Source organism: Dama dama, chromosome 21 (assembly GCF_033118175.1).
Source record: "Dama dama isolate Ldn47 chromosome 21, ASM3311817v1, whole genome shotgun sequence".
In the NCBI taxonomy this organism is placed as follows: Eukaryota; Metazoa; Chordata; class Mammalia; order Artiodactyla; family Cervidae; genus Dama; species Dama dama.
Genome location: NC_083701.1, coordinates 78,023,843 through 78,048,855, shown reverse-complemented (window position 1 = coordinate 78,048,855; position 25,013 = coordinate 78,023,843). Strand labels below are relative to the sequence as shown.

Sequence of the window (25,013 nt, the reverse complement as noted above, 5' to 3'; positions counted from 1 at the left end):
CACACCAGTACCCTTGCCTGGGGAATGCCATGGACCGAGGAGCCTGGAGGGCTACAGTCCACGGGGTCACAAAGAGTAGGACACGACTGAACAACTAACACTTCCACTTTTTTTCAAGAATGCAAGATAGATGGCAAGTTCAAGAAAGAGACAGCAAAGAAAAGAATGACATTAGAATAGTCGTAAACTTCCAGGCCAAAGGGATTGCCTTGATGGCGCTAGTCTTGGCTTACCTCTCTATTTTATTATGTTGCTAACAGATGACTTTTTTTTTCCCCAGGAAAGCTACCTTTTCTTTATTCTGTTACTTCTTTTCCATCTATGCTATAAATCTGTATTCTCTCTCTTTTTGCTGTATCATAGTGTACTTAGAACAGACCCTGCTCCCCAACCCCTTGCCTACTATGCTCATCTCTCTTTTAAATTTCATTTGAAATATCCATTCCCAAGAAGCTTTCACTAAGCTTTCTCAGCTCTTTATAAGCTCAGGGACCCTGTTTTGGGTTTTTGTATTATTTCTATCATGATTATGACAACATCATTTGAAATTACTCAGATATTTGCTTTAGTCTATGGAGCCCACGAGGGCAGAGACTTGATCATTTCTCTCTATTCTTAGGACCCAACCCGCTGCCTGACTCATCTAGGCATCCTGTTTACCAGGCCTGAGCTTGCTCTGCACCTCCGTCTAAGGCGTCTATACTTCTTCCTGAATCTCATCACTCACTTCCTCTGGCCCTCATCCCCTGGGGAGTGCCGCACTGGCTCATGATCTCTGCCACGGCATCCCCAGCCCTCACATCTTTAGTCTGTTCTGACTCTGTTTTTAAAACTTAATTTGTTTTGGCTGCACGGGGTCTTCTCGCTGCGTCCGGCTTTCTCTCGCTGTGAGCCGTGGGGATGCTTCTGGGCCGCGCCCGGCTTCCCCTCGTGGTGGCCTCTCTCTCTTGCAGAGCGAGCCTCTCGGGCTCAGTAGTTGCGGTGCACGGGCTTAGCTGCCCCTCGGCACGTGGAATCTTCCTGGACTGGGGATCAAACCTGTGTCTCCTGCGTTGGCAGGTGGCTGCTTATTCACCCGGCCACCAGGGAAGCCCTGTTCTGACACTTGAGTCTCAGTGACTGATTTACTCCCGCTGATACTAGGGCCCTGCCATTCCTCTGGTCTCTCAGAATTCCATTTCTTCTACTTCTGTGCTTTGGAATGCAAAAGAATAGTTTCCCTGCAGAGAACTACTAGGAAGACTACAATAGTAGTTCATAGTTTTCAAAAATGTTTTTTTGCTTATTTTCCTTTTGAAAACACCTTCCCTTCTTCCACAGCTGCATATTCTACTGAATTTGAGAAAGTGTTAGATTTTGCATTTAAATGCTCCTGGTCCCAGTGGGAAAGTTTGTTTGTTTGTTTGTTTGTTTGTTTTTAATTCTGATAACATATCAAGAAGGTACAATATTTATATCCCCATTTATTCCCTTTTCAAAACGTAGCCTCTGGGACACAAATGTTGAAAACTGTGCCTCTAGATAAAGCAAAGTAAAGGAAGAAATACTCGGATTAAAGGTCAGAAGGCCAAACTGGGTGTCTTCTCAGCTAATTTTTTTTCAAGCTGTGTAGTTTGACTCATCTCTGAGGAAATGTATATTACTTTCAGATTCCCAATGGGAAATGAAAAATTATGATTTCCACTTCTCTGAATTAATGAGAAACTAGTTTTATGATGTCTGTTTCGTGACTCTCCCCCACTTTTATAGCTCAGGAGGCTCCTTTTCATGTATCTTCCTTTGGACCAACATTTTACTGCACTTTTTTTCCTCTGTAATTACTAGATTTAACTTCAGGGTTCTGAAATATAATATATATGTATAACTTGCAAAGGAACTTTTATAGCTGCTCATGATCTGGTTTAACTTCAGAAACTTTATGCATTCAGTCTCATACTGTTTGCCGGATCTTTGACAGACCAGTTTCATTACTGCTAGGATTCTTTCCTTTGAGATTTAAAAAACTTTTTTTCTAAATTTCAAGTATTCTCTCTTATTTGTTCACTTTTTGCACTTTTCTGGTCAGGATCCCAATTTTCTTTTAGAAAATATGGCCAACATGACTTTTACCAGGAGCAGGGAGAAATCACTTCTCTTGAAAGAAATGAAGAAAGAAAGAAAAAATTTACCTTTAATTTGTCTTCGTAGTTCACATTGTCATTGTTTTTTTTTTTAACAATTGGTTAATTTTTTTCTCTAATTACCGAGATGTTGTCACTGCAAAAATTTTAAGTACAGAAAAGTATACAGAACCAACAATCCTGATTTTGCCACCAGGATAATTTTAACACACATCTGTCATCCCTCTCAGTTCCCGTTCCTTATACCATTGTGAAGACTCCTTTGGTGATATTTCCCCCGAGGGTTAGGAAGCTAAAAGTTACTCATAGGGCTTTCTGTTGCTCAGATAATGCCAACCTCAGCATGTATCCCATAAGACAGCTTCTGAAAGTGTAGGGTCATCTCTTGACAAAGCTGTATTTAAAAAAAAAAAATTCCATTAAAAAACCCCAGATTTATCTTACACTTCATGTCTACCAAATATTGCTTAATACAACTTCCTTGGAAATAAGGCACCAGATTTTTTAGGAAGTTGCTTGACTATGATGCATTAAGCTTATGTCTCTGAAATGAAAATAAGTATGCAAAAAGATCACTTATTATAAGAAAAAAAGACTTCCCAGATAGTGCTCGTGGTAAAGAATCCGCCTGCCAAATGTAGGAAACACAGGAGACGTGGGTTCGATCCCTGGGCCAGGAAGATCCCTTGGAGCAAGGCACAGCAACCCACTCCAGTGTTCCTGCCTGGAGAATCCCATGGACAGAGGAGCCTGGCGGCTATAGTCCATGGGGTCACAAAGAGTCGGACACAACTGAGCGCAATATCAGAAACGGACCTGTCTAGAATCTGAGGTGGTTTTGAGGCGCCTGCAGGATGTCCAGCACTCAGTTTGAGTTCATCTTCTTGCTCGAGGAGGCGCTGGCACGAGGATGAATGATGAATGAGTGAATGAGGACCCACTTGAGTCCTCACTGGCCTGGGGATAAGCTGGAGTTGACCTGTAGAGTGGAAGATGCGTTGTGCGTGCTAAGTCGCTTCAGTTGTATCCGACGGGTACTTTGGACCAACCTCCTGGGTGGTGCTCAGCGTGGTCTGAGGTCCTGACCTCTCTGGTCCATCCCTGCGGGACGAGGACGGCCCTTCTTTCTTGCTGACGACGCCTGCCGGCAGCTTGGGCCTCCAGGAGTCTAAGAGCGTGTCTGCCCCTACCTGCCCCTCGCTCGCCGGCTGCGGCTGCTCTGCTGTGGGAGCTGGGGGTCTGCGGTGCTCCCCCAGGGCCTGGTAGTCCTCGCGTGATTCTCCTCGGCCAGGCGTTCCTGGCCTTCCTGAAACTGTGGCCAAACTTCTGCATGTCCCACACCTCCAAATTGCCCCTTTCCCCCCAAAACAAAAGTTTTAACTGGAGTAAATAAAACACTGTCAAAATGTGGAGACGTTGAAACCAGAAAGGAGGGGGATCGCAATTCCTGGACCGTTTTTGTTTGGGGTCCTGTGAAAAACCAAGCCACACTTCTTTTTCCTGTTTGCCTTCTCAAGCGAAGGGGTTTCTTCTCTCAGACTTCTGTCCAGCGGGACACAGGCTGTCCTAAGTTGTTTTCAGTGACCTGAAATAACTCAATTATATTCATATCCATTCTTGTTTAATAATTAAGATGAAAATTGATCCAGGTTTACCAAATGTTTGTAAGGACTTTACACATGTTAATTCATTACAGCTTAGAACAATCCCATGTGCTAGGTAATATTATCTACACTTTAAAGAAATGTAGAGGCCTTAGCTTCCTGGAGGATCACATGGCTGGTAAGTGACAGAGGCAAGGCATGAAATCCAAGTAACCGGTCCCCACGGTCAGGGTCTTAACTGCCATAGCTTCTGCCCCCACAGCATGAGCTAGGAAGCGTGTGTACACACACACATAGATAGTCATTGTGCACACGTGTGTGCTGAGCCACTTAGTTGTGTCCGACTCTTTGCAACCCTGTGGATGGTAACCTGCCAGGCTCCTCTGCCCATGGGATTCTCCAGGCAAGAACACTGGAGTGGGCTGCCATGCCCTCCTCTCCAGGGGATCTTCCTGATGCGGAGATCGAACCCATGTCTCTGTGTCCCCTGCATCGGCGGGCGGGTTCTTTACCACTGTGCCACCTGGGAAGCCCGGGTACTATGTATGTGTATACATATTCATATGTATTTATATATATACTCTATCTATCTACATATTGTATGTATTATATATACACTCTATCTATATATTCGTATGTATTATATATACACTCTATCTACATATTTGTACGTATTATATATACACTCTATCTACATATTGTACGCATTATATATACACTCTATCTACATATTGTACGTATTATATATACACTCTATCTACATATTGTACGTATTATATATACACTCTATCTACATATTCGTATGTATTATATATACACTCTATCTACATATTGTACATATTATATATACACTCTATCTATCTACATATTGTACGTATTATATATACACTCTATCTACATATTTGTATGTATTATATATACACTCTATCTATCTACATATTGTACCTATTATATATATGCTCTATCTACATATCTGTATGTATTATATATACTCTATCTATCTACATATTTGTATGTGTTATATACACTCTATCTATGTACCTACATATTTTTGGCCACACCATGGAGTATGTGGAATCTTAGTTCCCAGATCAGGGATCAAACCCACGCCCCCTGCTGTGGAATTGCAGAATCTTTACCAACGGACCACCAGGGAAGTCCCTGAAAAGAATATTTTAGAAGACTTAATGACATGCTTGGGTCACCTAACTTACCCTAGGAACTCACTCCTAAAATTCCATTTACTAAAAGGCTAAGTAAAAGGTGCAAGCAGAAATCCAGGATAAAAAATAATCCTCCTCCCCAGCCCCGTTTCATTCACCTCTTTGAGTATAAAATAAGGCAAAGCTGGGTTCCGCGATCTGGGCATCTGTGTGCCAAACTGGGGTTCTCTCTAGGCTTTCAACAGTCAAGGAAACATACGGTCACTTGAGGTCCTTTGATGAGCAGAATTCTGCCGTAAAAGTGAAATGTTCAAAACGATGATCAGAAGGGACAGGTACAGAAGAGACTCTTGAGATGAAATAAGGGTTGCTTTTTTTAAAGCCACTATAATCATAGCAGAGCTTGAAAGCTTTTGCAGAGAATGTATTGAATAACATTTATGGAAAGAATAATTCTGACTTCCAGATGTGAAAAAAAAAAGTTGCAAATATTGGGAGATTTATGGTAGGGTATGGGTAAAGTTTAAGATGTCTGAGCTAATATATTTTAAAACCTTTTTCTTCTTTGACCAAAAGTCAAAACATGTTCTAAGCCTCTTATATTTTCCTCATTAGCTATGGATTACAGCCACGAAGCAAGGGGTGAATGCTGGGACATTCTTCTGGCCTGTGTAAGTTACCTCTATTTTGTCACTGTTTGTAAAATTATAGTTATGATTTAGTTTAAGACACATTCATTCAATTTGATTTCATTTAAATGTAAATGTTAGTACTTTCTGACTCAAGATAACCCTCCAGGTATTTTGGGGGGGATCCTGTCTCTCTTTTTCCATCTCGATTCTCTTTCCCTCCCCCATCTCTCTCTCTCTCCCCCCATCTTTTCTTAATGGAATGGAAGGAAGATTTTTCTCTTCTACATCTAGTCATCCTTTAGAGTCTTCTGTTCCTGTTTGTAGATTTTTGGTAACTTGGCACCTAGGGAATGTATATTTCTCAAACTATTTATCGCTGTGATTTGAGTTATCATTTTCTATAAATGTATTACAACATTCTATATTTATTTTGGTTCACAGCTTTAAAATTCAAATGTGTTGTTGAACAGCTGATGTAGTAGTCCAGAGACTGGAAACTTCAGACAGGAGACCAAGAGGAAGTCTCTGTTTCCCCCTCATTTTCCTACTGAGCTCCAGGGTTTCCTTAATAGAGAAAAGAAACTGCTTCTCTTCCCCACAGAGGTGATGGGGCGGATTAGTAGTTAATGTTCATGAAACAGTCTTAAGATGAAACTTACCTAATAAAAGTGTCAACATGTTGATTATGTTTGAGGTTCCTTAGTAAGAGAAAGAATCTGTTTCAACTTTCATGGGAATTTTGTTCCCACTGAGAAGTTCTTTCCATCTTGTTTTTTTTTTTAAACCACCTAAAGCTGTTTCCATATTTGCCTCTTATGCCGTAACAAAAATCTGACTATTCTGTAATAGTAGAGTGCTGAGAGCAATCACAGGTTCAGATTAATCCAGAATGGTACCATCTATATTCTCAAAATTCAGGAAGAAAGGTAGCTTTTTCAGGTTTGAAGTGCTAAATTGAAATTGCGTTTGGTGATTTGAAGCTAAGACAGACAGTGTCCCTTAAGAGTCTCCCGCTCCCCTTTTTAAAAAGAGATCTTCTTGGCTGAGAAAATGTGCATGTTAGAAGTGACATGTTGATTTACCAGCTTAATCTTATGCATAACATTTTTTAACCCTTGGCTGTCATTGATGCTTTTAGAAGTGATTTCTTCTTCTCCACAACATACTTGGCTGGCAGAATGGAGAGGCACCAACAGTATAATTAATACTTAGTCCTCACCCTTACCCCCCGAAACTGCTGCAGAGCTTCATTGAAAAGGCTTAGTGTTCTGGTTCTGAATGGTGACTTTCTCCACCCATTTCAGACCTTACAAGAAGGTAGCTTTTGTGTGCACCAAAGACTTCTGTAGTTTTGCTTTGCTACTCAGACTATTCTTCCTTTATCTCTGTATCCTGGAAGTGACTTGGATTCATTTTCTTTCTTTCTTTAAAAAAAAAAATGCCTTTAGAACTTAAAAAAAAAGGTCACACTTCCAGGTATTTACTGGAATATATGTCAAGGAAATCTACACATCATCCATACTGAAAATTTTCAAATTTAAGCAGATTCAAACCATAGACTTGGACTTTGAAAGTCATCTTTTTAACCTGGTTCCATTCTGCAACCTTGAATTAGCCTTGCTTTTCAAATGATAGTATTTCATTTCAGAATCATGCTCAGCTGTGTCTCCATTATGTTCTTTACTGTCGACTCATGCTCAGAGCAGTAGTCCCTTTATGTATGGGTGTCGGATTGATTCCAGTCCCAGCTCTGCTGCTCAGTAGGTTGCTGACCTTGGACAAATGTTTTAATCGCTTGACAAATCAATGTCTTCATCTTTAAATGGGAATGATAGTGTCTTCGCCCTAGGGAGTCATGAAGATAGAATGAATTAACTTGCTTAAAGTCCTTAGTAGGGTACTTAGTACATAGAGAATAGCCAACAAATGGTACTTGTTTTCTTATTCACATTATCTCTTTCAACAATGACCAGACAACGGCTATCTATGTATGACCTAAGGTAATTTGTTCCCCTTTAACACTGAATACCTCATCTAGTTCATTTTCCTTTTTTTTTTCCTATTTCCTTTTCTTCTTGTAACATGTCTAATGTGCTTGGTCGCATGAGAAACCCTGTATCAACTGGTAATGGTGAAGACAACTGCATGAATCCCTTTCTGTTTGGAGTACACTCTTCCTTTGTCAGATCTGTTTGTACTGTGTCTGCATCAGATTTTAAACATTCATGGCTAGGGGCCGTGTCTTTTCTAGTCTCTGAGGCTTTTTCATAAAGGCAGTCTTAGATCTACAGGGAAACTCAGAGACCACTCTGTGTGACTCCTCACGTTTGTGATCAGAACGCCAAGGCTTAGACAGGTAAAGTGTTGTGGCTAAGGTTATGGTTTCAGTGGATACTTAGGCCCCCACATGCTCATCTCACGCTCTCACCACACGCATGCCCTCGCCCAGAAAATGATGATCACCTGCTTCTCTCTCCAAGCAGAGAATGGCAACTCTTCCGTATTGGGTTTTTTTTTTGGTAGGAGCGTCTTGTATCTTTATTTATATTCACACAAATGCCTTGAATGTAATATGCTTTTAACAGATATTTCATGAGTGAGCGTATCATTTCTATGGGCCCGTGAATCCAGCGGTCCTCTGATGGTTCAGATGGTGAGGAATCTGCCTGCAGTGCAGGAGACCTGGGTTCAGTCCCTGGGTCGGGAAGATCCCCTGGAGAAGGGAAATGGCAACCCACTCCAGTGTTCTTGCCTGGAGAGTCCATGGACAGAGGAGCCTGGCGGGCTGCAGTCCACGGGGTCGCACAGAGTCAGACACGACTGAGCAACTGACACACACACGAATCCAGTCCGTAACGATAGAAGCCCACATTTTTCAAGGTGCCAGACACGCCTCTGAGTGCTTTAATCCTTACAGCCACCTTGTAAGACAGCTCATTTTATAGAGCAACAGCAGGTTAAGTAGCTTGCCAAAGTCACATCACCAATGTAAACCTCAGAGCTGATGTTTCTTCCCCTACTTGTCAAGTACCCCGTCCAAAGAAGGCATTTAAAGGGTGAGCAGTCTGAGCTTGAAACAAGTTCTGTTAATCTGTATTTTTCTATTAGCATCAAGTGAGTCCTTCAGAATCCATCTTTGTGACTTAACACCAATTACGTAAAATAAAGTAGCTTGTAGGTAGGTAGTGAAGTAAGGCACAATGAAAAGACCACGATATTCGCTTTTCTTTTAAGTTAGGAAAGAATTCAAAATATGTGATTATTTTGTTCAGATACAGGGGATTTCTAAGGCTGAGGAATTAAATACCTCAAGCGATTAACCTGGCTTGGCTTTGCCTACTTCTAATTCAATTATAGGATATAATAAACAAGATCATGTTTGTTCAGTAGCATTGGAATTTGTATAAATGAGAACTTGTTTTATGGTAAACATGATTTTGTTGGGCTGGTAGGATAGTTCTAGGCAGAGAAGTGGTCAGAGAGCAGAATGGCAGACCCAGCGTCTCTCAGGGAAGGGTGGTGTTGATGGGGGCGGGAGGGGCAGACTCTGGGGGAGGTTGCTGAGTGGAGCTGCCAACGCTAGCGGTCTGCCGTGACTCGGAAGGTCTGTCTTTCCCCCGGCTAGCCCATGCTCGTGTCTACCAAAACTGAGAGCTGAAATGGCTCACCCAGTATCCCATGATACATTTTTAATAGCTAATTTTTTAGAGTAGTTTTAAGTTCACAGTAAAACTGAACAGTGGGAGCAAAGATTTCCCATATATTGGCTTGGCCCAAAAGTTCATTCGGGTTTTTCCATAACATCTTAGGGGAAAACCTGAACAATTTTTTTGTCCAACCCAATACCTCCATCCGCATCCCACACGGGCACAGCCTCCCCCAGCACCAACATCCCCCACCAGAGTGGTACCCTGGTCACAAATGAGGAACCTCCATGGACACATCACTGTCACCCAGAGACCACAGTTTACATTAAGGTTCACTCTTGGCCACAATCATTTTTACTATCCACAGTTAAATTTGGGCTTCAGTTTAAATTTATTGTAAACATGCTCCAATGTCTGATCTTGGATGAGGGAGCAGAAAAGTATGTTATGCTTCTTTTTAGGAAAGAATAAGCAAAATTCCCCATAAAGACATCACTCAGCTTGTGAGCATCGTAATGTAACTAAGTCAGCCCACGATACAGTGCTACAGTGAAATGAGTGCCAGACTGAGGGTAATTATAATTCAACAGAGGCATGAGACTTAAACACAAAGTCATTGTGGATGAAGATTATACCCTTTTCGTCAGTCTCATAATTATATGTGCCTATTCTTGATAGATTTTTTATAGAGCTAGAAGAGAATTTCCCGAATACCTTTCCTAACCCCTTATTTTATAGATGAGGAACTTAAAGTTTCAGATTCCACAATGTTTCTTAAGTCACATAGCTATTTTGAGATAGCATGGTGACTAATCTTGATCGTTAATGAAAGTAAGAACGCTTTTAGCACTCACTGTGTGCTAAGCACTGTGCGTGCCTTTTGCCCGTCCTGCCTTGTTCCATCCTCACAGCCGAGCCATGCAGTGTGTGTTACCGTCATCTTTATTTTACTGGTGAGTAAACTGAGGCTGAGAGGTCAGAGAAGCCTGGAGGTCAAGAGAGGTCATGCTAGCCGAAGGCAGACCGGGGATACAAGTCCTGGTCCCTTGGTGGCCACAGCTAATGGCTTTACCCACTAAATAGCAAGGGTTCCGAGTCCGGGGTCCTTTTCGTCTGCAGCCAAGCCTCTGTGAGCAAGGCAGATTCTTCACTTGACTGTGAATCAGAGTTTCCAGTCTTGTCTTCTGCGGCCGAGGCTGAGCAACATGACCTGTTGCAAATAGAAACGGACATTTAAACACTAATTGGAAAAGGGATCTTTTACTTCACTGAAGTGAAAACAGATGGTGGTAAGTAGAGAGCCGCTGGCCTGGGTGCAGGGGCAGGCGCTCGGCAGGCTGCAGTCGGTAGCGATGCCTCCTGACCTCACGCTTGCTGGTTGCTGCCCCACAGGGTGATCCCTCACGAGCGGAGAATACTGACCATCCTGCAGTGGCTGACCCTGCCGGACCACGAAAGGTATCTGCCCCCTCCCCGGCTCCCTTCCTGCGTGAGTGCGTTTCTGCCTCGGGGTGGAACTGGGTGAATACCTGATGGGCTGTGCAGTAGGGGCACAGCCAAGGTCTGCCGCTGTTACTGGTTCTGCAGTTCTGAGCCTTAAAGGCGACCTCCCTAAGAGGGATTTAGGGCACAGTGGATGTAGGTGACTGAGGACAGTTTAATTACGTGAACTACTCCAGCTGTTAATCTTGGTCACCACAGCAGGGCTTGAGGGAGTTCTTGGCTTTGGTAAATAAACCAGCAGCATCCCAAGAACTGGGAAAGCACGAAGACTGACTTTTGGAAAGGTTTTATTTTATCGACGTGTAGTTGATTTACAGTGTATTAGTTTTTACTGCATAGCACAGTGACTCAGGTATGCATTTTATATGTATGTGTATATACACACATTCTTTTTCATATTCGTTTCCATTATGGTTTATCACAGGATGTTGACTGTAGTTCCCCGTGCTGTACATATAAACAGTCCTATATAAGCAGTAAGGATTGCTTATCCATTCAGTAGATAATAGCTTGCATCCGCTAATCCCAAACTCCCAATCCAGAAGGCTGATTATTTTCACTTGAATGGAGTTGTTCTTTCAGGCTGCAGATTGCATGGCCCCGTGAACTCTCACTGGGTTCTATTATCTTAGGGATCAAAGACCTGAGTTTGCATTCAGATTTTCCTCTTGAGTTTTTATTCCTGAAGGTAGTAACCAGGTAGTGGGGGTGGTGTAGAGGGTGGTGGATGTGGAAATAATAGAAAACAACAGAAAAAAAAAAAACAAGAAAGAGACTTTTTTCATGGTAAGACTAACAGTGGTTGAGTGATTAACTCGATTTGCAAGGATGTTTTGGTAATGTGTAGGGATAAGTGATATTCTTTGTTGTGTGTGGTTTGGGGGAGATTCTGAACCTTCCAATTTTCCCCTAGGCCTTCAGTCTATGCCTTCTATTCCGAACAGCCTGATTTCTCTGGACACAAGTATGGCCCCTTTGGCCCTGAGGTTAGTAGCTTATCTTCTGCCTGAGAGCCTGTGTCCCTGGGCTGCCTCGTCTACCTGACTTCAGGATTTGCACAAAGTCTCTTAGTGTGTTAGTGTGTACGGTAGATACAGAGTCAAAGAACTACAACAGTGAAAACATTTAAAAGAATCTTAAACATACCTGTTTTTCTTACAGGAACTTCATTTCAGATTGATTTGTTATGCAAGCATATCCTAAACTTGGTGTTCATAGGAGGGTGTTCCTATCTTCCAGCTTGGTGTTCATATATTCCAGCCACTTGGTGTTCATAGGTTCCAGTCCTGCAGGCATCAGTCAGAAGACGAAGGACCGGGAAGGGCTGGCCTTTGCCGTCACCGGAATAGGAGTGGAAAAGAATCTAGAGATGCAACCTGCATTGCAAGGCGGTGCGACTGAATTTCAACTCCCTTAGAAAGGCAGTGCGGGTCAGAGAGGCTAGGTCAGCTCAGTGGCCTTTGCAGGTGCAGGTGACCTGGAAAACACTGTAGCACTGGGCACTGTTGTTTGATGAATCTCGGCATAGGCATATACCTGTGAGAGCATCACCAGGATCAAGACTATGAACATATCCCTCACCCCCTAAAGTGAAACAAATTCTTAATTGCGAGAAAAACACTATGGAATGAATCTGTTTAGCAAAGCAGTGTGACACCCTTATAGCAAACACTCGGGAATCGTAGTAGGTCAGTTTGTAAGGTAGTATGCTGGAGAACTCCAAATTCTGGAGGTGGAAAAGGCATGGTGAGATTTTATTATGTTGCTCTTTTATCAAGTGATGGAAATTTCCCCAGTACTTCAGCATAGATCATTTTAAAATATGCTGGGATTTGCGAATCTAAATCTTTTAATATTTTAAATGTTTTCCACCACTCTTTCTTCCTGGGGTGCTGAGGTCTACATCAACATAATAAAACTTGATTTTGGATGAGAAATTATTTCACAAACTCTTCGATGATGGAAAATACCTCTTGTTCTCAGATAGCCAATGGCAGCACTGTTGGCTATAATTAAGTTTCTCATGTTCAGCATAAGAATGACTAAGGAAATACAGATAAGTTTGTCTTGGCTTAAGTATTTTTGATCAAAATGCAGGATGTTTAAACAAAGGCAGTAAATACTGAGAACCATAAATACTTCTGAATGCTTTAGCATCAGTTCAGTGGTGATTTCTCTAAGCTCTGGAAACTAGCGGCTATGTGAAACCATTCTTAGTTTGCCTTAAATCATTGAAGTCATGTAAGTTCTATGTTCTTTTTCCTATTCCTTTGATGTTTAACCACTGCACATGATTATGAAACACAAATGATAAAACGAGACAAACATCTGCATACATGAAACACAGAACTTATTCTTGCCAGAGCAAGCATGGCCGTTTTATCCTTAGGATGATTTTCTTTGAGATTAATCTAAAGTGAACAAAAGGAGCCGCATTTTATTAAGATGTTAAAAACACACACACACACACACCAAGCCCTAAGCAGTTCCATGTGCCCAATTAAAGGTTCACTTTTGCTTGGATAATAGTATCCCTAAAAGACTCTGTAACAGAGGCAAACAGGGATGGGTGTAGCCATTCTTTAAAAAGCAAGAGGCTGGTACTTAGGAGGGCTGCTCCAGTTGCTTGGCTGGTAAGTATACTTGGAAATGTAACTTCTGACTCCCAGACCAGAAAACCATTAAACTCTCCTGTAGTACAGGAGATAAGCAAAGTGATCCATTAACAGCCGTGTTCAAACCGCACAGAACATTTTCTTTATGTCAAAAGGTGACTTTTTAACAATACAGAGAAGGTATAATTCTTATAATTTTCATTTCCTTAAAAGTTATAAGGCTTAGCAATGAATGTTCTTTATCCACAAACATCTCTGGATTTCTCATATACATAGTTAAGTTATAATTACTTACTTGAAAGTGTGTGTGTGTTTTGATCGAGAAATGAATTAAAAGTTTTTTTAAAGTACTGAGCAGCGATAAATAAAGCATAATACAGGATGCTTTAATTGGCTGTAATGATGGTTCTAGGTTTAGGATTCTCATAAACATATAAATCTTTTTTTCCTGAGTATTTCTGAATTGAGAGTTAGAAGGATTCTTGCTTTGTTCTTTTTAGTACTAATGCTTCTTATAACTGGGATATTCTCATATATCCACGGGGTAAAACATTTATGATGAGATGTTGGAATGTACCTTCTGTTACGATAACCTGAGAACTTGATCACTTTCTTCCCTTAAGAGGAAAGGGGTATTTTCAGATTTCAACTAATTCTCATTTGGTTCTAGAAATCTTATTTTTTTACTGAGAGAAACACAAAACAGTTTATACTTTTCAAACATGAAACCAAAGCCAGAAAAACCTCTTTTTGTGTGTGTGGTAGACAGAATTGGTTTATCTACCTCATAATATATATTTCTCACTTGTCTTTATCGGGCATACAAAGACTATACTGGCTGAAAGATTATTGTTGAAATCAGTAACATGCTGTCTTTTACGTCTGTTGAGAACATGCCTTGCATCTGAAATTCAATCAGACTGATTAAATCTGGCAGCATGTCGTCTGCTCCAGTACAGCCGACGTCTGTGCTTTCTTCGCCTGATATTTGAGTATACTTTTTTCAGGATGATTCGCAAAGGTTATTAAATGAGATGACCACACGTGGGGCGTGTAGCTCCAGGCAGTGGCGTATCACTCCTGGTTTCATAGCGTAATGGTGAATGTTCTGAAAACATGCTTGCTTTTGGTTTTTGGCGTAACCTTTGACCTTCTGTGCTTCTCTCCGTGACTCTTGGTTCGGCTGCTCTTCAGGCCCGGAGGCAGAGCTTTGGCTGGCTAGTTACTACCTTCAGACGGCAAAGTATCCTTCTGAAAAGCAGGGACATTTGCCCCCTCTCCTTCCCATCCTTTTAATAACCTCAGGCTCAATCTTCTAAAGTCAGACTAAAGTATGGCTGGTCAGTGAAAACTTAGCTTCCGTCTACCTCTAACATTCGAAGAAGGAAATACGTGCCGTATAATCCCTGGATGGAAACTCATTTTGACTAAATCCCCCGCTGCTCCTCTAACCCCCTGCAATTGGAAGGGCTCGCCTCTGGAGTCTTTGGAATGTTGAGGTCTCTTGCAAATGGCCGAGTGTCTGATGGGCAGACTTGAGCGCTAGCTGAATGTGTTTGGTGACCATGAAATGGTAAACTCTCTTTTTCCTTTTGCTTCTCATCTCATGGGGAATTGGCTAAACCGGAAGCATTTAAAAACAAGCAAGCAAACCAAACCAGAGTCTGGGGAGGTGCTGTGTCTGTCCATCCTCTGTGGGAGAGAGGATGGGACGGCAGTGTCTTTGCAGTGCTTGCTCTGGACACAGCGACACCGCATGGCAGACGCGTCCCGGGACACACTAACATCACCCCTCCTTTGCCCCTTCTTGCATCTGAATGATTCTCAGAACAGTCCCCCCGAGAGAGATCAGCTAGGTGGACGGCAGGCCTTGCTGCTTTAAGTCACCTTTGCACCATCCGCACATCAGCAGCTTGTTTTTCTCCAGCATTTGGAAGTCCGAAAAGGTTATCTTTCCTCAGTTTACGTATCAGCCTTTACCACCCAAGAGATGTTCAAAACAAGATGCATAGTACAGTCACTACCTTCCAGACCACTACCAAGAGGGGAATTTCTAACAGAAAGAGGATAAGTAGACTCTTTCTTGATATAAATATACTAAGATGAAGAGATCTTGATGACTTTTTGTATTTTATCTAATTTTATGAGAGAATTTTTTTTTTAATGACAATTTTATTTATGATTATTTCTTGGCTTAGAGTTCCTCTCTACCAGAAACCCAAATTATCAGTGGGAAGCTCTCTCCTGATTTGTGGAAATATCGGTATATTCATGACCAAGGAGGCTTGTTTGGTATTTATGTTTCATTTCATCCTTGGTTTAAATTTTTTTTCCTGATCCTTTCCAAGGAAGGTGACAGTTGCATGGATATATTTGGTGGTCTGAATAGATACCTGTCTGAATCTGAATTGAAACTACATCCATGAATCCCTTTGCACCTTGAAATGACTGAGTGATTAGTATTTATTTTTCAGCGAGTACTTTATAAATGGAGAGTTTCTCATAACCAAGGACCAGCCTCTCCATGACGCAGGAGTTGTGGAATACAGAACTCTGTGTCACCTTCAGGTGTATCCACGAGTAGGCTCCTCAGCCAAAAGAGATCACACGACCAGATCCTCTTAAATTATATTTTTGTTCTCAGTGAAGAAGCTGTGACAGCAACATCGAGTTCAGTTTAGGAGGCTTCTCTCTGTAGAGTTCCCCAAATCACCCCTCATACCAATTTTTTTTTAATCACTTCAGAAGGAGTCTTAGTTTGCTTTTTGTTTTTTAACTAAGACTTCACTGAGCCTAGATGGCAAAATGTGAGCTTTATTATCTGACCCAGAGGGACAGACGGCTTCTGAGTCCACACATCTCTATCCGCCAGTACAGGAGAGTAGTTATGGTTCACCTTTTACTTCGGCTAAGAGACCTAAGAGGAAGGTTACCCCTAAGAGGAGACAGGAAAGACCAGTTACTCCTCCAAAGAAAAGAAGAAGAAAAGTACATAGGATGGATCATTATGCTGCGGAAGCTCGTCAGGACAAAGTAAGTTTATCTATTGTTCCAAAGATTTGTGGCGGGCAGCCCTGGAGGTTCCCTTCAGTGCCTTGGTTTGAAAATCAGCTGAATGCATTTCAGAAAACATTTGGTGCGTCTTCCTTGGCTTTGAGTCCAGAAGAATATAGTACTTCAGAGGTTAGCACTCATGTGAAGCGTTCTTGAACTCAGCCAAAAAACAAACACCCTTCTACTTTCTTTAGAGTTAGTTGCCCCCAAACTAATGTGAACATTTAGGCTTGAACGAGTGTTAAGAGAGCTGTTGGTTTTGCTTGCACTTTTCCACAGAATTTGTCACAGTTGTTTGTAACCTTGGTTCTTGAGAACAACCCAGCAAGGTAGTTGGGGAAATCCTCAAAGACGGTGTAGATTAGAACTCAGTAGAGTACGGGATTAGGTTAGCAGTCTGTTCCGAGTTCAGAGGCAGTCTTAGGTGATAGATGGAAAGAGGTGAAATGGAAGGAGAGAGGAGACAATGGGTGGGTAGAGGCGGGTGCGTTTTCTTGTAGAGATGTGGGCAGCGTGTTCTCTTCATTACCTTCACAACAGCCTTTAGGCTGTTACTTTTCCAGACACCTTCAGATACCGCCAAGGCACTATCTAATTTATTGTTTGAACTGATCACTGAGAAGTAGGTTCTGGGTTTTAGCCTGAGTCATCTTGTTGACCAAAGGAAATTAATCTGTTGCCAGGGCTTGATACAGGTTGTGCTTTGGTATTTCTTTGTCTAAATGAAGGTCTTAGAGGAGAGCATGGTTTCCTCAGAAGCAAATGCCCCTGTCCACCCTCTGTTAGTCTCTTCAGATTACGCTGCATACATCGCTCTGAAACTTTCTCTCATGACTTACTCCTCGGGACAGAATTTGAAATACTGACTTCTGTCATAGAGGAAAACAAATTTACACCTTGACTTTACTGATGACATTATATGAGGGAAGATCCTGAGTCCTCTGAGAAGATGCCAATGGAAGATAACATTATGTGTCTGAGGAAAGAAGATATGTGGATCCCTTCTGTTCACATCTTGAGTGGATGTGTGTGACTGTAGCTCAGTTGTCAGAGTCGGCTAAAGTACTGTCAGGTGTTTGGCTGATGGGGTGTTTCTTGAAAGTCTCTCTATTGCCCAGAGCTGAGAGGGACGTCCCCAGTACCTGTAATACGTGGGGACATTCATGCTATGGGGCTTCCTTGGTGGCTGAGACAGTAAAGACTCTGCCTGCAATGCAGGAAACCGCGGTTTGATCCCTGGGTCAGGAGGACCCCCTGGAGAAGGGAATGGCAACCCACTCCAGTATTCTTGCCTGGGAAATCCCATGGACAGAGGAGCCTGGCGGGCTACAGCCCATGGGGTAGCAAAGAGTTGGACATGACTGAGTGAATAACTCTTTCACTTTTTTGCTGTTAGAAACTGCCATTTGAAGCAAGGACTTGAGAGATGAGTTATGATTCTTACGCTTTGGAAATGTTCTCTGGAGAACTGAGTTTTCATTTTTCATTAGGCTAAATAAGAAACTTTCTAGGACAAGCTCAGTGACTCACTTCTGTTTAAGTTTGGACTCTTACAGATTCGTATTTTACTCCTGATCAGCCTCAAAGGGGCTAAATTGAGAAGGAGTAGCTTGTTTCCTAGGAGAGGCCCTTCTCTTGAGAATCTATTGTCAGAAATTGACAGTTAAGTTTTTTTGGAACACTAGATGGGTCTCATCATGTTAATGATGCTCCAATTCGGCATCGTTAGTGAAAGGTTACCATTTAACCTCAGAGCTGCTTTTGATTCCCTTGGCCTCCATCTTCTTGCCATGGTTCGAAACCTAAGTGATTTCACTCAGGGGTCAAGAAGCTTAAACTGTCCATCTGATTTTCTGCTCACTCTCAAAATTCTTGGATGTAAAGGACATTGTTATATTTTAGAAAGGCCATTTTATTTCTAAAAAAAGAATTGTCCTTAATATTTCAATTTTTGTGTCAAAAGAATCTTGAAAGGGATTGGATGAGGAGAGGTTTAACTTTCCTTAAAGAGTACAAATAAAAGTGCTTAGACCAGGTTTCCATTTAGAATGACAGGAAAATCTCCCTAGACAAAGCTCTGCCTCTGGGCCTGAAGTTTTCTTTCCAGCATGTTTAGAAGATCTTTGAGATACTGAAAGGAAAAAAAAAACCTTCAGAGACTAATTTGCTCCTTTTTCCAGATGACGAATCCTCTCAGGGACATTGACAAAACCGTGGGGCAGCTGATGGACGGACTGAAACAGCTGAAGCTGCATCGCTGTGTCAATGTCATCTTTGTCGGAGACCACGGTAAAACCTTGGTCCTTTGTCTAAGCAGATAAGGTTTCTGGTGGTGTTAGGGAATCCCAGAAACCCCAGGTTGTATTCCTTTTCTTCCTTCCCCCTTTCTTTAGGATGGGGAAAGAAATTGGACCGTGACTCAAAGCTATGAGATGAGCTGAGATGACTCTTGCGTTCATGTCAATCAAAACCAGGGACTTCCTGTATCTTCCTAGTCTTTGTAGGAAAAGCCTTTCTTACAAAATCTGTCTCTTATTAAAAAGTTACAGGGCATTCCCTGGTGGTCCAATGGTTGGGACTTGGCGTTTTCACTGCTGGGCCCAGGCTCACTCAATCCCTGGTCAGGGAGCTAAGTCTCATAAGTCTTGCAGTGCAAAAAAAAAAAAAACAGTTGCAGACAGTTCCCTTGTGATAGTAAGAGTTTCCTCTGTGAATATGACATATCACTGCTAGTCACAACCCTAAAAGGAGCTCACATGATTCACATGGCTAAAAAATAAATTTGAACATGATGAAAAGGTGGAGACATAGCCTTCTGCTATAGAAGTGACATATAAGGGAAATTATTTCCCTGCATTCACTGAGTGAATTCTAGACCCAAGGCAGAGGACCCTGTTTCAATAGAGATGACTGTTAAAGAGAGGAAGAAACAGTTTAGGAAGCAGTTTTCTAAATCACTGTATAAAGGAGAAAAATTCATGGATCAAGAGCATCATAAACATTGTATATTGATAGAGCTGGGGGAGGGATGCATCAGAGAACATTCTTACTTCACAGGTATGCAGACTGAGTTCCAGAGAATGCCTCCTGCATTCCAGAACTAACAATTTGAGACTGTGACTCTGGAAAACGGGCTGCTCCCTTCTAGGAGGGTTTAGAAGAAGAAAATTGGTTGAGCCGGTGGTTCTGTTAAGATTGGGCAAATAAATCTCCCCAATCAAACCGCTGCTCTGGGCCTGAAGTTTTCTTTACAGAATGTTCTAAAAGATCTATGAGAATTAAAAAAAAAAAAAAAAGAGCCCTGGGATTAACTTGCTTTTCTTCAGGGACTAAACGTGACTGTCTGCAGAACTGTGCCCCAAGAGTTTGACTTGCTGGAGAGCTGCAGAGAGGATAGAGAATTTGGAGCCTGTGACACAGCTGATTCCACTTAAGTGGCCCAGAGGTGTCAAGGACATTTGGTCACATGGTGGAGCCAGATGTCTAAGAAGTAGATGGGTTCCACTGAGTCACCGCTGGAGCCTTGTAAAAGTCTTGGCTAGATAAAATTCATGTCTTGCTGGTGGGCAGCCTTCTGAAATGAATAGACGGCATAGCTTCTCTTTTTTAGAAGGTAACACTGTCTGGCGTTTCAGAGTCCGAGCTTTGGAGTGAGAATGGGTTGCATTGGAGTTCAAATTACACTGTGCCACTTAAAAGGCTCTCCAAGTCAGCCTCCTCATTTGTAGAATGAGAGCACCAACACCACTGCCAGAGTCAGCCTGGAGGGTGAAGGGTGACGAGGCTTGAGAAGCACGTTGAAAGCAAGAGAGATGCTTCACCACTGGGGTGGCTTAAGTGACTTAGAAAGGTAGAAAATGGAAGATCTTTCTAGTCTCCCATTCATATATACTTAGAGACTTGCCCTTCCTGGATGAACACTGTTGTTTAGTCGACACTGTATGTGCGTGCCTGCTCAGGTGCTCAGTCGTGTGCAATTCGTCTGACTCTTTGGGACCCCGTGGACTATACAGCCCACCAGGCTCCTCTCTCCATGGAATTTTCCAGGCAAGAATACTGGAGTGGGTTGCCATTGCCTTCTCCAGAGGATCTTCCCGATCCAGGGATTGAACCAGCGTCTCTTGCGTTGACAGGCAGACTCTTTACCATTGAGCCACCTGGGAAGTCCTTAGTAGACATTGTACTAGAACATATAGCTGTCTACTGTTTTAATTTTTCTTCCAGAGATTTTAAATGTTAAAAGGCTAATCTATAGCCCTTGTGCTATGTTGGGATATATTTTTCTATCTATATTTTAAAGCAATCTGGGTTTTTTTTTAAATATTTTTTTATAAGAATTGTATAAATAGATTTTTCTTTGAAGATTGTGGTTACTTCCTTCCAGTTTGTATTTAAAAAAGGAAGGGGTTTGAATCTGGGATCCCAGAAGGTGATAATTTAAATTTTACTAGATCAGGACCACTCTGTTTATTCCAGAACCTTAGGGAATCCTTTAAAAAATCATTTATGTTCCCCCTCTTAAAGAATATTCAGATAGTGGATTGTACAAAGCAATATATTAAACCTTTCTAGCTTCATCTCATCTCGTAAATTCTGAAATGACAATAAAGTTCTCTTCCAGCCCCCATGATTTGTCATTCTAAAATTTGAGTTTCTTTTTATTTAGTTATTTTTTATCATTGATCAAGGAATTTTTTTTTTTTTTTTTTTTTTTTTTTTTGATGAGAGGCAGGTAGCAAATCATTGGTGGGCAGATATAGTATTTGTTGATTTTAAAAATTCACTACCTAGACCCTTTTTGTGTTCTAGTTGCTAGCTTTCAGCCGTAACTGATTGCATTGTTTACAGCGTTGTTTTGTTTTTCAGTTTGGGTGGTCACTGGAGTTGACCTTTTTCCTTCTCTCTTGTTACTGACCTTGTTTGGTCAGTAACATCCAAGGCCACCAGTGAAGGCAGAATGAGGACTGGTGCTTATGTACTCAAGTCGGGAGATGTATTAGAGAGAGAAGAGAGACAGTTGGAAAATGAGATTTTTGTAAAAGAGACACAGGACTGTACATTCCAGTGATTTGCATCACTCCCAGCTAGAAAGAGTTTAAAGCGATTTGGGATTTTTTTTTTAAAACGAATTTATCTTTTTCATAATGATCATTTTTTGTTTTTTGTTTTTTTTAAAGATCATGGTTGCTTCCTTTATCTTGTTCTTGCTGAATGACTTAAAATGGTAACTGAGATGATACATTTTCAGCCTTCTAGTGCTGCAAGATGATATGACTCAATCAAAAGTCTGGTGAAAAGATTATATAAAGAAGCACTAAAAAATCCAAAGTCAAGTTAAGAAATCTCAAGAGAGGGATCCTCACTTTCACTTGTGCCTGAATATTATCTTTAGTGTCTGTGTTGAGATTTTAATTTTATAATTGCCTGAAAATACTTTTCCCCCCCTTCCTATAGGAATGGAAGATGTCACATGTGATAGAACAGAATTCTTGAGCAATTACCTGACTAATGTGGATGATATTATTTTAGTGCCAGGAACTCTAGGAAGAATTCGACCCAAATTCAACAATCATGCTAAATGTAAGTTGACTCTTAAAACACTAAGTTGTTAGAATGGTAATATAGTGGAGTGAGAAGGGGCTTGTTCTCTGAAGCTGGACTACTTGAGGGAAAGCCTGGCTCTGCTATTTCTTAGCCGAGTGAACCTGAATAAATCATTGAAACTCTAAACCTCAGTTTTTTTGTTTTTTAATCTGAGGGGGAAAAAAGTGGTGATAACAAACAACTAGCTCATAGGGTTGTTGTGAAAATAAATCTATGGATATCGCTTAGAATAGTTCCTGGCCCCTGGTAGCATTATATAAATATTTGCTCTTGTTTTTATCATGTGGAAAATACACTTAATTTGAGGCATGTGTATAACCATAAACTTCTGTTTACAAGAGAAGAACTTTCCAACCAGAGGCTCTTACTCTTTAGCTGCAGTGAGGGCGTCCATGACAGGGTTGGCAGAGCTGCCCCTAAGAGCCTGGAGCTTCCTGGGAGCCTGGATGAAGGGGATCTCCTCACCTATGGAAAGCGATTGACAGAACCCAGCAGGAGAAGCTATGAAGCCCTTGAAAAGTGGCAGCTGTTCCGAAAGATTAGAAATAAAATAAACAGGAATAGTCTTATCGCTTCTGTTTTACACATTGGGGTTATGATAAGTCACCGCGGAAAACTTTGATTTATGGGCTAAGATGTTTTAGATGTTGCCCAACCACCTAGCTTTAGAGAAGTCTGTAGTTTTATTAGAGACATGCGGCATTTTGGAAAGAAAAAAAAAGTCCTTTAGCATTTTTAGCCTTGGGAATAAGAAACCATTGGCACCAAGCAGAAAGCTTTGGAAAATTAAAGTTTTTCCCAAACGATGTTCCTAAGTCAACACAAATGGGAAGTGTTCCAAGGTCAGCTCCAGGCAACGCTGAGAAATAAACAAAAGTGTGGGTGTGTCTGCCCTCTCTTCGCGCCTTCTCGGCCCTCCGCGTCCTCTCTTCTCTGCTCGTTGGAGATAGGCTGGCCCTCGCCAGCGTGACCCGTGCGTACCTCCTGATTTAGTATTTGCTTTCTAGGGCTTATGCAAGAGAGGTTTTGTCTAAAGATATTCAAGACATCTCTAAAAGTAATAGGAAGGTTATTTTTGGGGGGAGGGGAAGAAAAACTGTCCTGAGGCCAGTGAAATGGTAACTATCAATAATTAAATGTCTTGTATCTTAAAAAACACGTCCATCCATTTCGTGAGAGGCCACAGAGAAGCCGGGTAAGCGCACAGACAGCAGTGACGGGCCGTCCGGGCTTGAATCCGGGTTCAAGTCTCTACTGGGTGCCGGCCTCTATGACCGTGGGCAAGCTTCCTAAACACTGAGCCTTGGTCTCCTCACCAGTAACATGATTGTTGGGAAGGGTGAATGAGAGATTCTCTACTTAGTTTCTCTACTTATCACTTAGATTAGTGCTGGGCACATAGTCAAAGCAAAATAAATGGTAGTTACAGTGATGATGTTTTAAGCCAGATATATACACATCTTACTGAATCCTTCCAATAGCCCTGTGTGACAGGTATTATCATCTCTTCTTATAAACAGTAATAATCAAGGCTCAGAGAGAGATGAAGTAATCGGCTGAGAGGGCGATGGTTAACGAGTGGCGGAGCTGGGATTTAAACCCAGATGCTTCGCTGACCCTTAACCGCTACCCTGTTCTGGGGCGTCTTTCATCTCGGGGGGCTGGCAGCATGAGAGCTGAGTGTTTCAGGATTGAAGGCTTGGTGTCTCACATGTGGGCTCAAGCTTTTGTTGTTTCCTAGAAGTTCTCTGGGATTTGTCTGAGATAATGATTATTTTTCTTCATTACTGAAGTATATGAACTCACTCTGTTTGGTCCCTTTGAGGACTGTGGTTTACAAGGTCACCGAGTGTAGAGGTTGAAAGCATGGCTTGCCAACAGGGTCCCGGTTGGCACGTTCCCCCCACCTTCTAAATGCCCACTGGCTCAGTGTGGGCCCCCCAGCAGAGCTGTCGTGAGTGACCAGAGAGGCAATACCTGCAATGCTGTTACAGAGAGGCTGCATGTGGAATGGATGCGATCTGGGTTAATGGTTGTGGCTACCATTGTTACTTATCTGCTTGCCTTTGAAAGATGCAGCTAAATTTTAAGCCCAATTTAAGTAGAAGGGAATCCACATTTATCTTCAAATTTCATAGCTTTAGAAGTGAGATTCTGAACGTTGTTTTTGAAGGGTGCACATGTATGCGGCCAGGCAAGCTTACTAGTGTATTTGCACCAGCCTCCACAAGTCTTTGCTTCTGTTGACTAGCACGCTTACTGCACGCTGACGATGCCCCGGGCCTGGGGGATGCAGCAGGAAATGACAGGCACGACCTGCTCCGCGGGTGTTTACATTCGGGGGACGGCTCCCCCCGCCTGTCCGTATCTCTTCCGAACGCTGCTTTCCTTTTCTGCTGATTCTATAATGACATGCTGAAGCAAATTTTTGGAAAACAAAACAAAATCCAACCAACCTACAATCTCCTCTTTCTCCCCACTCCCCCACACTCAAAAGGGGACCTTCAGATAATACAATCCTGTCCACAGTTTACACACAGCTATTATTTGCATAGCTTTGCTTTTAGCTAGTTCAGGATACTGACTAAAATATCCTTTATTTGCTGGTAGTGAAAAGGAGTTCCGTACATGTGTGTATGTGTGTGTGTGTGTGTCTGTGTCTGTGTGTGTCTGTGTGTGTCTGTGTGTGTGTGTCTGTGTGAGAGAGAGACGGAGAAGGGGCAGGCACTCGTGTCATTAGACTTGTGATATCACTGAGGGAACCAAACTCCCTTTAGAAAAAATAACTCAGTGGATTAGAAGATCCATCTTAAAGGTGAACGGTCACTTGTTTCAAAGATCTACAGCTACGTAGGGAGCTCCATTCAAAGGCCCAAATGCCTCAGGATAGTTCCTGATGTTTAATTTAAAGTAAACTCAATCCAGGCTCCAGAGGGACCCTTTAGGAGGGTTTTAACTTTTAATTTTATATTGGGGTATAGCTGATAACAATGCTGTTATAGTTTCAGGCGGACAGCAGAGAGACTTGGCCATACATACGCATGTATCCATTCTCCCCAAACCCCCTCCCC

General features: G+C 42.0%; 1 protein-coding gene across 7 annotated transcripts in view; it reads left to right on the top strand.

Moving 5' to 3' along the window:
• The window catches only part of ENPP2 (ectonucleotide pyrophosphatase/phosphodiesterase 2), a 127,044-nt gene that overhangs the window by 66,347 nt on the left and 35,684 nt on the right, over positions 1–25,013 (top strand). For 4 of the 7 annotated variants that reach the window (XM_061123867.1, XM_061123864.1, XM_061123866.1 and 1 more), the window contains exons 9-14: positions 5,503–5,558; positions 10,559–10,624; positions 11,583–11,655; positions 16,162–16,317; positions 18,519–18,627; positions 21,793–21,918. In XM_061123867.1, coding sequence (XP_060979850.1) covers positions 5,503–5,558; positions 10,559–10,624; positions 11,583–11,655; positions 16,162–16,317; positions 18,519–18,627; positions 21,793–21,918 — 586 coding nt within the window. The remainder of the gene's footprint in view (positions 1–5,502; positions 5,559–10,558; positions 10,625–11,582; positions 11,656–16,161; positions 16,318–18,518; positions 18,628–21,792; positions 21,919–25,013) is intronic. The other 3 variants (XM_061123870.1, XM_061123868.1, XM_061123869.1) reach the window with 1 other exon arrangement.